Here is a 14890-nt window from a genome sequence, read left to right on the forward strand (position 1 = left end):
TTCATTTATGGTATAAGCTGAAATATTTTAAATTCTGAGGCTGAAAAGGCCCTACTCTGCACTTCTTATTCCAATTCTGGTATTGCAAAGTCACATGTTGGAGCTGAAGTAAGCTGCACTTGTGTTTGGTACGTAATTTAAACACTTTCATTCCTTTCTCCACATAACTCCCAAACACCAACCATCCCCCTCAGCTAAACTGGCCACCATCATTACCACTCCTAACCATCTCACCATCACATTTTCCTTTCCTATCTCAGACCCTCGACAACCATCATCAACCTAAGCTGCTTTAACTATCAGAACATTTACAATCACCCCTCCCTTAAAAAATCACCACTTAGACCCTAAATCTAAGCTCTCTCACCATCATCTTCACCATTTTAGCTCATCCATCACCCCTAACAGACCACCACCAAGCCCCACTTTCAACCATTCTCACCACCACGGTAAAACCAATCCCCATTATCAACCCCAAAACCAATTTACCTGTATAACCCAAAAGCAGCAATAAATGCAATCAAATAAAAAATAAATAAATAAGTAAAGGATAAGCCCCTTCATTCAAACAATGACCTGCAAATCAACGAAAAGAAAAAAAAAGTTAAAAAAAAATAAAAAAGAAAAAGAGGAGACTTATCTTGAATTTACCATGCATGGCGCTCTGAGCATTTATCTTTTAATTAGGATCGTGAAAAGGACGATGCTGACAAAAGGAGCAATATACCATAAAAACAAGTCAATCTAGCAATAGAGGATGTTTTAAGTTTAGGAAAACCCATGATGATTTTGATGAAATGGAAGACATTCAAAAAGAGCATAAGAAAACGAGCTTAGAAGGTGAAATTTGAGCTCCATCAATCATGTCAGCATTTAACATTATAAATTATACCACGTTAAATTTCTGTAATATTTTTAATGCCGAATAATATTTCAATGATTTTTATATCATAAATCGATAATATTAATGATCAAATCATAATAAATTAGACCTTGCTAACCAAAAGGTAATTGAGGCAGAGTGTGTGGAGCGGCTACTAATATCAATTTCGGAAATATAACAAATTGAGATATTTATTAAGGAAATAGAAATGAAAAGGTTATCACTTTCAATATTGTTATACTTATGGGTGAAAACAATCGAATACATGATGATGTGAGAGATAGACAACCTCCGAAAGTGATTGGAAACCAAAACAATCCAACAAAAAATAATGCACTTTAATATCTGCTTACAAAAACACAGATTGTGTAATTAACTCAAGGGTTTTTCATCTTAATCCTTAGCTTCCTAGCTATTTGTGCTGCTTTTGGATGAACCGGCCGCTTGTTTGCATCACACTGCTCCACCTCTACCCAATTAATTACCTTTAATACCAGTGACTGTGGAACTTTCTTCCCCTCCCCTTCCCCTTTCTTCATACCATTCTCCACTGCTTTTTCTAGGAAGTTCATGAACCAGCTCCCTGCTTCTGCTTCTATTTGCTTCCCCAGTTTTATCGTGTTGCTTAAGCTACTCGATACCGGTTTATTTTCATCGTTCTCACCGCCACATGATTCAGTCGGCAGCTTCGATGATACTTTGGGGTTGGAATTTGATCTTAGGAGCCTCTTTTGTTCACTTCTCTCCGGAAACCCTGCAATTGACTTGTACAATGCAGTTCGCCTTTTGCTTTGCTCCATTGAATTCTGCCCAATTTCGTTCAAGATTGCTGGCTCATCTTCAGCATTTTTATCCTTTTTTTCAGTTTTTGTGGTTTGTGACATTCCAGTAGCTGCTTGAACGGAGGCTATCTCGCTCAAGGCCTGCACAATTTGGGCGTGAAATTCCAGAAACTGATCGAAGCATGCTGCTGGAGCATCTGGTTTTGCTGATTTGCTTAAGTTGGAAAACATCCTGCAATCACCAGCCAAAGTATATAAACTCAAAAATTATTAAACATACAACAAAATTGGAAAGAACAAAAAAAAAAAAAACTAAAGGAAAGGAAAGGACATACTTGAGAGAGCGAACTAGATTCTCTGTGGCAGTGACATCTCTTAGTGCTTGAAGAGCAATCTTCTGAGCCGTTTGTCGTTGCTGAACAGCTTCCTGTTGAACCACGAATGTCAAATTTAAGCGAAAACCCTTGACAGAATTGAGTATGGTTAGCATGAGCCTTAAACTCACCTTGCCCAGAATGCCAAGTTTCCCAGGCAAATTCATGGTTAGACTTTTGCTGTTATCGATGGCTGAGTTATTATCAAGCTGAGATTCTGGTTGTTGGGCAGCCGCCACCCTTCCACGCTTTAAACTTGGTGGTGGTGTTGAACTTTTCTTTTCCTGCAATGGCTGAAATTTGAATTGTATAATCAAAGACAAAAAAACACCCTTGAAAAAGTTAATATGGAGAAAAACATGGCAAATTTTTAAATGGAAAAAAAGGGGGAAAAAGTGTACCTACAGCTGAGATGAGAGGACTGTTTGGGATTCTAGGCTCCCGGTCGATGACACTTTTGCTCCTTGGAAACTTTGAAGCCGAGGAAGGTGCAGCACAGCTTTTTCTAAGCAAAGCTGGACTTTCTCCTTTTGTATCCATCATTTTTGCCAACAATCCCCCACCAAAAGAGCACCTTATACCACCACTAACATTTCCATCTTTCCCTACCCTTCTTATCATCGGAGACATCATCGGAGTTCTCACCAGATTAGACCGCTCTTTCACCGGAGTACATTGATCAAAATCTAAAGGTACCGGCTTTAAAACTAAAGGAGAAGAGATCTCATCAGTCCCATTAACACCCTTGCCCCAAGAACCTCTTCTATGTAGCTTAGACTCTTGTTTTTGCTCACTTTTCTCCCCTTTTCTTCTTAAACCCATTAAAGGCTCGGGTGTCCCAACTAAAGGATGCCTTCCAGGGAGGGGCTTTGCACCTTTAACAACAGGAACAGGAGAGCCAGGCTCCAATCTATCAACATAAATGAACTGCCCAAGTTGCATTTTGTTGCTAAGAACAAAATCATCTTGGTCTGAAGGAAGACTAACGTAAATGGAATGCGAAGAATCGGAGACCTTGATGTAAAAGCCATGTTTAGGCCAAAGGTTCTTCTCATCAAGATCAGCCGGCACAATATCAGTGACCTGCAAAAGCGAACTCCTATGTTCACTAGTTGGCTTCACCCCAGTGTTCATCCCATTGAGTAATTTCAGCAAAATCCCAGGTGCCAATGCCGCCATAATCTCTAATCTAACTTCCCTGAATTGAAAAAGATCTCAAGGCATAAAAGAAGTGAAAGAAAGAAGGAGAGTTTGTTTTGGGGGTAGGATAAGACGTTAGCGAACGGTAAGTTTTGAGTTTGGGAAAGCAAAGGTTTTTAAATTTTGGAATTTTTGGAACGTTGGGGCAACGGTCATGTGGTGGGGCGTCTTATCATAATGATTTTTAATTATACAAATTTGGGAAAAAAGTTTTGCTTCCGGATGCTCACCTCACCTGCTTTTGCTAGTGATTTGGCTATTCGCTCAACGCACGCAGCGTTTCATTTAACTCTTGAAATGGACTTGGCTTACAGCTCAAAAGGGCCTTTAAGCCCAGTTCTGTAAATTTGGCTATTTGGTAAACGCACGAGAGCCATGTCACGTGTAACGCTAGTGTATTAATGTACACTTTCTGCCTCATTTACATTTTATAGTTTTGAATATCGAAATTAATAAAAGACTCATTCACATATTTCTCACTTTTATTAATCGATGAATACAACTTTACAACTCTCTATTTTTTCTCAAGTTTCTGATAATAAGTGTATCAGAGTTTTTACTTTCCTTAATTTTAATTATAAAACTTTATCCTTTTCAATTATTTTATAAGTCGGCTAATCACTACTTTCTCCATTAATTTTAAATTTTTTATATCTATTTTCATTATCCAAGGGTTGATTACATTAGCCCTTGAACAATTTTTGCACAAAAATCTCTTATGGTTTGAATATTAGAATCAATAAAAGACTTTCTCTATTTTTGATAACTGTTGAATGCAACTCTCTCCTCCATTTGCTCTTTTCTTTTTTTCTTTAGTTTTTAACAATCTCTTCAAGAGTTTTTATTTTCCTTAATTTTAATTATAGACCCTTATTATCTTCTTTTTTTTTTTATTGAGTCGGTCCATCACTATCTTCCCGATTAATTTATGAGTCATTATATCTAGTTCCATTCTTTAAAAGTTTACTCACAACTTCATTAGTTGTATCGTCTCTTAAATAATCTGGGCTACTTAATTAAAAAAGCCCCTAATTTATTATGGTGTAATGTTAATGTACTAAGCTCCGTTTTATCTTTATTGGTCATTTCACTTATCATTGCTTCTTTATTGATGTATACCTTACCACACTCAATACTATGCTCATGTATTGGAATTTTTATTTGAACAACAGAGAATGGATTTGTATTGGAATTTTTTTTTTGAACAACAGAGAAAAATACAAAAAAACAATCAAAAAATCAAGAAAGGTGATTTATTTTTTTCTTTTATTTATTTTTCGAATTTTTTATGTAATATAAGAAAAACACATAAAATAAAGAGGAAAAGAAGGAACTTACCTGACGATTTGCGTTCCACCATCGAGAGAGGCCGAGGTCGCTATCTCCAATGAAAGATGGCTCTAACAAGAAGTTTTTTAAACTCAAAAATCGAAAGGTTTCTTCGAGATTTCTGCGATTCGGTGGGTTTTTGGGAAAAACCAATCCCAAATTTAGGCTAAGGGAGCCGAAACGACCAAAAAGGGGTTTTTTGTATTTTTCGGTCACTGTAGATGGCGAAGCCGTCGCCGACAACCGGCGGCCATTGTGGAGGCTTGCCGGACTAGTGGCCAGATTCTGAAATGCTTTCAGAGAGAAAACAGAGAGAAAGAGGAAGTGGGGTTTTTTTCAAAACACTGATGAAATGAATTTTTTTTTGGATTTTTAACTTAAATAGAGGGTCAAAACGGCATCGTTTTGAGGTGTGACCCGAAAGCCCTACCCGATCCTCGCAAGATCCGCGTGTTTTTTATGCAGGGGCTCTATTTGTGCCTTTGGTCCTTCCGCTTTTGCGGCTTGTTTCAATCTAGCCCTATCTTATTTTTTATTTTTTTCTTTTGTCACTTAATTTTATTTTATTTTCATTTTGGTCCTTGGACCATTTTAAGAGGTGGGCACTTGAAACGGCGTCGTTTCAGCCGACCCGACGATCCAACCCGATTTGTCTTAGGATCTACGTTTTTTCGTAGCATTGATTTATTTGTGACCCTGGTCCTTCCTCTGTTGAACCATTTTTAATTCGGTTCTAATTTCATTCTTTTTTTTATTTTTTAGGTTATACCTTTTAATTTTAAATTATTTTCAATTTAGTCCTCCGATTTGCCAAAAAATGGAGCGTTTAATGGGCTTGAGAATATTTTCCCAATTTATCTCTGCTCCTTTGTGCGCATCACATTTTAGCCTCTTTATCATTTATTTTATCCTGATTTGCCTCAAAATTCCACTTAAGTTTCGATTTAGTCCTTCTTATATTTATTCATTTATTTTATTATAATTTAGGCTCTTAATTTCATTTCAATTTCAATTTAATCCTTATTTATTTAATTTCAACCCTGTATAGATTTTTTATATATCATTTTATTTATTTATTTATTTATTATTTCCCTTACTTTTTTAAATATTTAAAATTGGTCTGTTTTTGTTTTTCCGTTTTATTGTGCTTTTTTTTTCTTTTTCCTTTATTTTTGTTATTATTATTCCATTATTTATTTATTTATTTATCACCTTTTTTTGTACTTTCAAAATTAGATTATTTATACTTTCACATTTATTATTATTATTATTATTATTACTACTACTTACCTTTCTTCGATTATTTCTATTATTATTAGAATAATAATTATAATACGGTCATTGACATCTTCATTACAAATTGGTGTTTTCTCACTATCGTAGTTACATTATTGTCATTCACTAGCACGACATTTTTATTTTTTGGATATCATCGATCCATTTTTAGACACTACCATTTCATTTTATTTCATTATAATTACGTCATGAATCGTGTTTAGATATATTTATCCATTGTTGTACTATAACCAAATAAGATAAATACACATTGTTTTAAATGTTACATTTGTATTTACTAGAAAAAGGAAATTTTTAAAATTAAGGCAATGTTTCGTATTTGGAGATTCGAGAAGCCGTGCCGCCCTAACTTACGGGGTTCGACTTTCTCTTTGAACCTAGATAATTGAAAATCCTTTTTAAAATTAAAATACATGAGATTTACATGATGAGCAAGCTTATTTTTGAGGATTCGAGCTGTCGTGTCCTAACTTACGGGATGTGACCTTTTTGTTTGACTCGAGATAAGAAGGCCTTTTACATCTGTTTTAATTTACTTAAATGATTTTAATTAAAAATATCATTATGCAAGGTGGGAATGTATTTTAAATTCTCTTCAAATTTTCAATTCTCGGCATTAAGGAATTAATTAATCAACTAGGTACCATTTTTAGGCATTACGAGGGTGCTAATCCTTCCTCGTGTGTAACCGACTCCTGAATCTATTTCCTGGATTTTGTAAACCAAAAATCATCATTTTAGTAAATTTAAAATTTTATTAAAATGATTAAATTATGAGGTGATCCGATCACACCTAATAAAAAAAGATTGGTGGCAACTCCCATTTTCATTTGTTTTAAAATCAAAAGTCGATTTAAAAAAAAAAGAAAAAGATTTCGACAGCTTGGCAACTCCACTGGAGACAAAATAAGACAGTCAAGCCATGAGTTAATTACTTTTGGTCTTTTTGTCGAAAATTGATAATTTGTTTTAAATTTATGATCCCTTTATTGCATTTCATCTTTCATTTTTGTTGTCTCCATCATTTTATTACATAATGATATGTTTGCTTTATTGGTTCGAGTTTCTTGGTATATTTCCGCATATTGCATTGTATAATCATTCGATTTTACATTTCTTAAGTGGGAGTGAGAAGCTATTCCCTCGTGAGGTCTTCACCTCCGTATAAGATAGCGGATCGCTTTCAAGTTACATTCATACCTATGTCTTCATGAGATCTTCATCTCTGTACAGTCATAAGAAAATGTATTCCCCTAAACTGAACTTGATCCATATGAGCCTATAATGGGTGAGAATTGTGGAATCTGTTAGTTCAGATACCCTTACTTTAGAACTTAATTGCATATAATGAGCCCTAAGAACTTACCATAGGTAGAACCACGCCAAAGCCCTAGTGGTCACCCGAATTGGTGCTCTATTTACTATTTCTTTCTTGCTTTGAATTCTAGCTTTGTTTAAAATGTACTGACCTGTTTCATTTTGTTTTGGTTGTGATTGCATTACATTTTCATCATAGAAAATGGTGTTGATTCAAGTTCAATTACTAAATAGAGATCTTGTCATGGGAAATGGATTTCTTGATAAAGTGGATGACAATGCGGCCATTCAGATATGGTTTGAAAAGACACAATAAGAGAAGGGTGACAGCCTGACGAAAGGGTACGTGTCAGAATTATAGGATTTCATTCGTACCAATGTGAATCAAAATAATCTTCAAGAGTTGAAAGAGGTATAAGACCAATAGGATGATGAAACCAAGCAGTTATTCTACTGTAACTATGGTGATTTGCCTTATTTACTCGATGTCAAAATAGATAAGCACTTGTTCCGAGCTCTTACCCAGTATTGGAATCCCGCCTATAGCTATTTTCTTTTCGAGAAGGTTGATTTTGTGCCCACCGTGGAAGAGTACACAACTCTGCTATGTTGTCTAAGGATCCAAGCTGACAAAGCTTATTTTAGAGCTGCCAACATCCCGACTTTCTTAAAAAGGCTAATGAGCATAACAGGGACGAGCGAGCAATGGGTCATGGCCTAGATTAAACAAAAGAGAGATAGTAAATGCACCCCTTGGAAATGTTTGTGGGATTTTATCTTTGCATATCCGGATACGAAGAAAAGAACCGATGTCTTTACATTGAGTATTTACGGACTGGTCATCTTCCTCAAAGCACTAGGACACATAGATGATGTAGTTTTAGATCTATTCGATCGGCTTGACAAAAAGGTCACACCCGTCCTGGGGATTTTGGCTGAAACTTTCAGATCTTCGAGTGTATGCCGAAGAGCGGGTGAAGGAAGGTTGATCAGGTGTGTGCAACTCTTGTTAGCATGGTTCCATAGCTACTTTTGGAAGGTAGAAAAGGTCTCTTATCGAGTATTCACCAAAAACTACTCTATGTTGAAAAATTTCGTGGCTACGCCAAGGGGAGACAACATTTTGAAGGAAAAGTGGATGGTAATTCTTCAGAGTTTCCAAGACGAAGACGTTAAATGGAGAGCCCCTTAGATGATTCCTGATATGGGGAGTTATTGGATATGGACCTCTACTTGTATTAAGGCAATATATGTCAATGCAGTTTATACCGGCAACGCAAGGGTTGACTTAGTGTGAGTTTGCGTATAAAGATGATAATTACAAAAAGGTTTGTGAAATATCGAACGCTTGAAACCAAACCCACAGAATAAAAAAGATTTTTCGCAAATCCCATGACGACCCCCGAATATGATTCGTGGTAGAGTACAAGAGTTAATGACAATACCTATATCAAGTCAAGAAAACACTCGGCTGATAGAAGAGCACTTACAAGTAATCCCTTCTGAGTTGGAAATCTTAAAGTAAAACTTTGAAAAGAGGAGTTAGGAGTCAGGGAAATAGATAGAACAGTTGGAAGAAGAAAAGATACAGTTAGTATTAGACGTCGACGTCCAAAAGCTAGAAGCTAAAAAAGATTTGAACAGTTTAAAAACAGATTATAAGAAACTGTGCTTGTCGATAAGGACTGTCGGGTTGGGTAAAATATCGGAACAATGGCGGTAAGAGATCAAAGAAGAAAAGATTAGATCTGATCAGTAAGAAAAGAAATTTCAACATTCTTGGGTTCGAGAATATACTTTAAAAAGGGATTTGACAGAAAGCCAAAATGAAAAGGTTGGGATGAAAGCTCGGGTAGCAGAATTAGAAAGGTCACTACATCTATATCGTAGTCGCAACTTCGCAATTGAATTGAAAGCATGCCTAAATAAGATTGAAGAGCTAAAAGGAAAGATAGAAAAACTCGAGACTGCATTGCAAAATTGTGAACTTCAAGTTGAGCTTCTTGAAATGAACAGCAAACATAGGACAGAGTAACTCCAACACTCTCAAAGTTAGATTAGGGATAAAGATCACATTATGGGTGAAACTGTGACTCAAGTACGGGAAGTAGCTGACCATTTACAAACCCTAGCGGTTCAAGCCGACATGCTAAGCTTAAAATAAGAATTAGAATCGGATCAGGGCTGAGAATTAGCTTGGCTTATTAGGAAAGTCAAGGCTTTAAGTATTAGGGTAAGCCTGTATATGTAAAATGTATCCATTTTATATAAAGATATTTGTTTTCTAGTAAAGTTATTCTAATAGAATTGAATCAGAATCAATGCCTCTTTTTGTATTCATTTTTCATTCTTCAGTATTACATTTCATCATATTCATTAAGTTTCATAAAAAACCCTAATTAATTAAAATTATGATAATTAACCTAGAAACCAACAAGAATTTGCCAACCGAATATCGTTACGGTACCCGCGGTAAAACCAAAGCCATGGATCAAAGGTTAGAGAGATTGGAACAAATTCATAAAAACATGCAAGATCAGTTACAAGCCCAGCTGTATGAACAATTAGCTAAGGTACAACAAGACATGAGGGATCAAATACAAGAGTCCCAACGAAGCATGATAAGCTAGTTGACCCAATTACTGGCCGGAGGGACTGAAAAAGAGAAAAGTACTATAAATAACTCTGGAGATGATAATGAAGACCCTTTATACCCCCCAGGCTTTACCTCAATAAATGTCCAAGCCCAACCGAATACATATCCATGAAAGGTACCCGTTACCATAAGACCTCAACAATATCAGGCTGGCACTTCAGTATCGGTAAATTACCCTACGGGTTCAGGTTTCAATCTCGGGGATAATCTGACCAACCCCGTCATTCCAGATTTGGACAACATGGTGGAAATGGATAGAATAAAAGTAGAATTGCTGAAACAGCTAGAAGATCGATGCAAGTGGTTGGAAGAGAAATTCAGAGTTATAGAGAGTGCCGACTACCTTTGCGGGATTGATGCTAAGAAGCTGAGCTTAGTCCTAGATCTAGTGCTCCCACCAAAAGTCGAAATGTACAATGGGACTAGTTGTCCTGAAGCGCATATCATAATGTTCTACCAAAAAATGACGGGATACGTCAATAACGACCAATTGTTAATCCACTACTTTCAGGATAATTTGATCAGGTCGGCCGCCAAATGAAACAACCAGCTAAGCCGTGTCAAAATAAAATCATGAAAAGACCTGGCACAGGCTTTCATGAAACAATATGGCCATGTGACCAACATGATACCCGATAGAATTACGTTACAAAACATGAAGAATAAGCAAAGTGAAAGCTTTAGGCAGTCCACCCAGAGATGGAGAGAGGTGGCAACGCAAGTCAAAGCGCCTCTTTTAGAGAATGAGACAACAATACTTTTTATAAACATTCTAAAAGTTTCGTTCATTGACCATATGTTGGGAAGTACTACCAAGAGTTTATCAAATATAGTAATGTCTAGAGAGATAATTGAAAATGCAGTAAGGTGTGAAAAAATAGACGTGGGGGAAAACGCTAAAAGACCAACCCCGGGAAAGAAGAAAAATAAAGTGAATACTGCGAGTGTGTGTAATAAAGGTTATTCAAAACCGATCACTGTAGGACAACCAAGGACTATAACAACAAGCCATCAAGGTCCTTTGAGGCAAGAATCTAACTCAAGACCAGACACAGAAAAACTCCAGTTAACACCCATCCCAATGACATATAGGGAGTTATATCAGAAATTGTACGATGCACATGTGGTATCCCCGTTTTATTTGAAACCCATGCAACCTCCGTTCCTAAAATGGTATGATGCGAATGCTCAATATGAGTACCACGCAGGAATAACAGGACACTCAATTGAGAATCGCACTACATTAAAAAAGTTAATTGAAAGGTTCATTAAGATGGGGATTGTAAGGTTCGATGATCCATCGGAACCTAATATGGCAAGAAATCCGTTATCCAGTCATTCAGACTGATGTTGTGGAAGTAAGATCCCCGTTAAAATGGAGAAAAGAATATCGTGAACATGAGAGTGGGTTTGGTAAGATCCCAGTTAAAATGGGTCTTGTAAGAAATGATAAACTTGAGATTAATCGTTCAAGATTCGAATGAGGTACTCTAAGGAATGAGGAGCTACTGTAAGTTCCACGCTGAAGAAGGTTATAAAATCTAGGACTGCGTTAAATTCAGAGCTTTGGTGCAAAGTTTGATGGATAACAAAGAGTTGGAATTCTTTGAAGATATCAAGGACTCGAAAGGAGAACATGTTTGCACCTCAGAAGAAGGATCAACAGAGAAGGTCTACAAAGTTAATCACCCAATAGTGATTATTTTGAGGCCGAGAAATAATGAAGCAAGAATATAAGCTGCACCGATAGTCATAATTCAGAAACTCGTGGCTTTTCCCTATAAGGATACCAAAAGGGTTCTATAGAATTATGATTACAATGTGATGGTCATAGGAGAGAAGAGCTCGGTGGGCACTTCAGAAGAGGGTCAAGATGTCAGTTTCTACACACACAGTAGGGAGCGCTATGACCCTACAAGTGTAAGAATTGAGCCCGTTAAAGGAAAAACCCTAGCAGTTGAGCATAAGAAAGAAAAGACGGTTAGGCTTGAATCACCTATTAACGAGACAATAAATAAGAACGAGGCTAAGGAATTCCTAAAATTCTTAAAACATAGCGAGTATAGTGTTTTAGAACAGCTACACAAACAACCAACTCGCATATCAATACTAGCCTTACTCTTGAGTTCAAAGACACATCGTAGCACGTTGATGAAGTTGCTGAATAAAACTTATGTCACTAATGATATCTCTGTGAACAAACTAGACCGCCTTGTTAACAATATAAGTGCCAAAAACTTTATTTTTTTAATGATGATGAAATACCTCTAGGGGCATGGGATCCATGAAAGCCCTATATATCACTACCCGATACAAAGGATATACATTACTAAAGGTGTTAATCGACAATGAATCTGCGCTGAACGTTTTGCCTCTATTTACACTGAATAGATTACCAGTGGATAGCTCTCATATGAAAATCTACCAGAATATAGTGAGAGCATTCGATGGTACAGAAAGGAGGGTGATGGGAAAGATTAAAGTACCTATCTTAATTGGTCTAAACACATATGAGGTAGACTTTTTGGTGATGGATATCAAACCCTCTTATAATTGCTTGTTGGGTAGGCCTTAGATTCACTTGGCTGAGGTAGTGCTGTCGCCACTACACCAAAAATTGAAGTTGATAACGGAGGGTCGACTAGTGACAATAAAAGCTGAAGAGGATATCATTGCATCCATAACTAGTGATGCACCCTACATAGGAGCGGGTCAAGAAACAATAAGATGTTCCTTTCGATCACTGAAATTTTTTAATGTAACTTTAATTATTGAAGGAAGCAAGATCACAGTTTCCAAAATATCCAAAACTACGAGGATAGGCCTGCAGTTGACAGTTGAGAAAGAAGACTTACCTGGGAAGAGACTCAGAAAATACCTATAAGGAAGGGTCAAAACACCCATGCTGATGGACAAACAAGACTACTTTGGCCTAAGGTACAAGATAGATGCGAGGTAAAAGAAGAAAGAGATGAAGAAGAGACAAGAAAGAAGAAGAATGCGATTGAGTGGGGGAGAGGTCAAATAGGAACCAATAATCTTTCCCCATATATCCAAAATGTTCGTATTAGGAGAAACCATTTACCCTGAATGAAAGATGTCAGAAGAAAAAAGCCCGAAAGGAATATTAGGAAACTTAAGCATCAATACTTTTTTCAAAGAAAGAATTGAGGAAAACTTGTCAGATATTCGTTCTTATATCTCCGGAAGTGTTCTAAACATTTGGACTGCGGAAGAGATCCTTGTAATTTTTAGAACTAATTTAAAGTAAAACACTCTTATTGCTCTAAGTTTGGAAGCAATAAGAATTTTTTTTGTGAAAAAAGCACATGTACATTATTTTTATTTCAATAAAATGCATATTTATGTCTCATTTTGGAAAACATTCTTTTGTTTATTCCATTTCATTCATACTCATACCACACAGATAATTATTCTTAAATTCATATGTTCTTTGGGTCTTCCTTCATACCTATAATAGGTCTCTAAATATCAATGATATGAGCAATGCTACTATTGACTCAGAATCTTCTTTTGAGCAAGATATGTGTCTAGAGGAACCTCAAGACTTTAAAGATGATCGAAATTGTAACCTATCTCCTAATTTGTTAAGAATGGTAGAATAAGAAGAGAAACAGATTCTACCTCACAAAGAGTCCGTAGAAATTATAAGGTTAGGAAATGAACAAAAAAAGAAAGAGGTGAAGATCAGAGCTTACATTACTGTAAAGACAAAGCGAGACCTCATTGAGTTACTCTAAGAATTCAAAGATGTCTTCGTATGGTCATATCAAGACATGCCTATCTAAGTACCGATATCGTGGTACACCAGCTTCTCATAAAGGAAGAATCCAAGCCGGTTCAACAGAAACTTCGAAGGATGAAGCCCGACATCCTGTTAAAAGTAAAAGAATAGGTCAAAAAGCAATTTAACATTGGTTTCCTACAAGTGGTTAAATACTCGGAGTGGGTAGCTAATATAGTCCCCGTCTCTAAGAAAAATAGAAAAGTACGAATGTGTGTATACTATAGGGATTTAAACAAAGCCAACCCAAAGGATAATTTCCAGTTGTCTTATATCGACACCTTAGTGGACAATACGAAAGGTTACTCACTGTTCTCCTTCATGGATGGCTTCTATGGATACAACCAGATTAAGATGCATCCTGAAGATATAGAAAAAACCATATTCATAACCGTGTGAGGAACATTTTGCTATAAAGTAATGCCATTTGGACTAAAAAATGGGGAGTGACGTATTAAAGAGCCATGGTAACTTTGTTTCATGATATGATGCATAAAGAAATCGAGATTTATGTCGACGATATGATTGCAAAATTTCGAACAGAAAATGAGCATGTACGAGTCTCGAGGAAACTGTTCTTGAGGTTGAGAAAATTCCAACTAATGCTCAATCCAGCAAAATGTACATTCGGAGCTAGGTCGGGAAAATTGCTAGGATTCGTAGTCACCGAAAAGAGGATCGAAATTGACCCAAACAAAGTTAATGTTATACATTAGTTGCCTCCACCGAGCACTCAAAAGGAGGTCCAGGGTTTCTTAAAGAGATTAAATTACATCGCTTGATTAATTTCACAACTAACTGAGAAATGCAACCCCATATTTTGTCTTCTTAAGAAACACAATCCAGGTGTATAGGATGAAGAATTCCAAAAGACTTTCGACAAGGTCAAACATTACTTGTCCAATGCCCCAGTTCTGATGCCACCTAGTCTAAATAAGCCACTGATATTGTACTTGATAGTATTTGAGAATTCTATGGCAGTACTTGGTAATATACTACCTTAGTAAGAAATTCATTGAATGTGAGACAAGATATTTTCCAATTGAGAAGCCGTGTTGTGCCTTAATATGGACAACCCGGAGACTGAGACAGTACATACTGTACCACACAACTTGGCTAATCTAAAAAATAGATCCATCAAAATACATAATGGAATCGACTGCTCTAAATGGAAGAATGGTCCGATGACAAATTTTACTTTCCGAATTTGGTATAATATATGTGAACCAGAAAGTAGTAAAAGAGAGT

General features: G+C 36.4%; 1 protein-coding gene across 2 annotated transcripts; it reads right to left on the minus strand.

The window, feature by feature from the left end:
* Positions 1-1058: 1058 nt before the first annotated feature.
* On the minus strand, positions 1059-3343 carry LOC107886577 (uncharacterized). 2 transcript variants are annotated; one of them, XM_016810578.2, is made up of 4 exons: positions 2445-3343; positions 2171-2323; positions 2001-2092; positions 1059-1897 (listed from the first exon to the last, which is right to left on the minus strand). In XM_016810578.2, the coding sequence occupies exons 1-4, from the start codon at positions 3216-3218 to the stop codon at positions 1261-1263; spliced, it is 1656 nt and encodes a 551-aa protein (XP_016666067.2). In that variant the 5' UTR covers positions 3219-3343; the 3' UTR covers positions 1059-1260. The 2 variants fall into 2 exon arrangements, with proteins under 2 accessions (XP_016666067.2, XP_016666066.2); XM_016810577.2 differs by having other exon boundaries at positions 2171-2332; positions 2445-3342.
* Positions 3344-14890: the final 11547 nt, after the last annotated feature.

Source organism: Gossypium hirsutum, chromosome A03, assembly GCF_007990345.1.
Source record: "Gossypium hirsutum isolate 1008001.06 chromosome A03, Gossypium_hirsutum_v2.1, whole genome shotgun sequence".
NCBI lineage: Eukaryota > Viridiplantae > Streptophyta > Magnoliopsida > Malvales > Malvaceae > Gossypium > Gossypium hirsutum.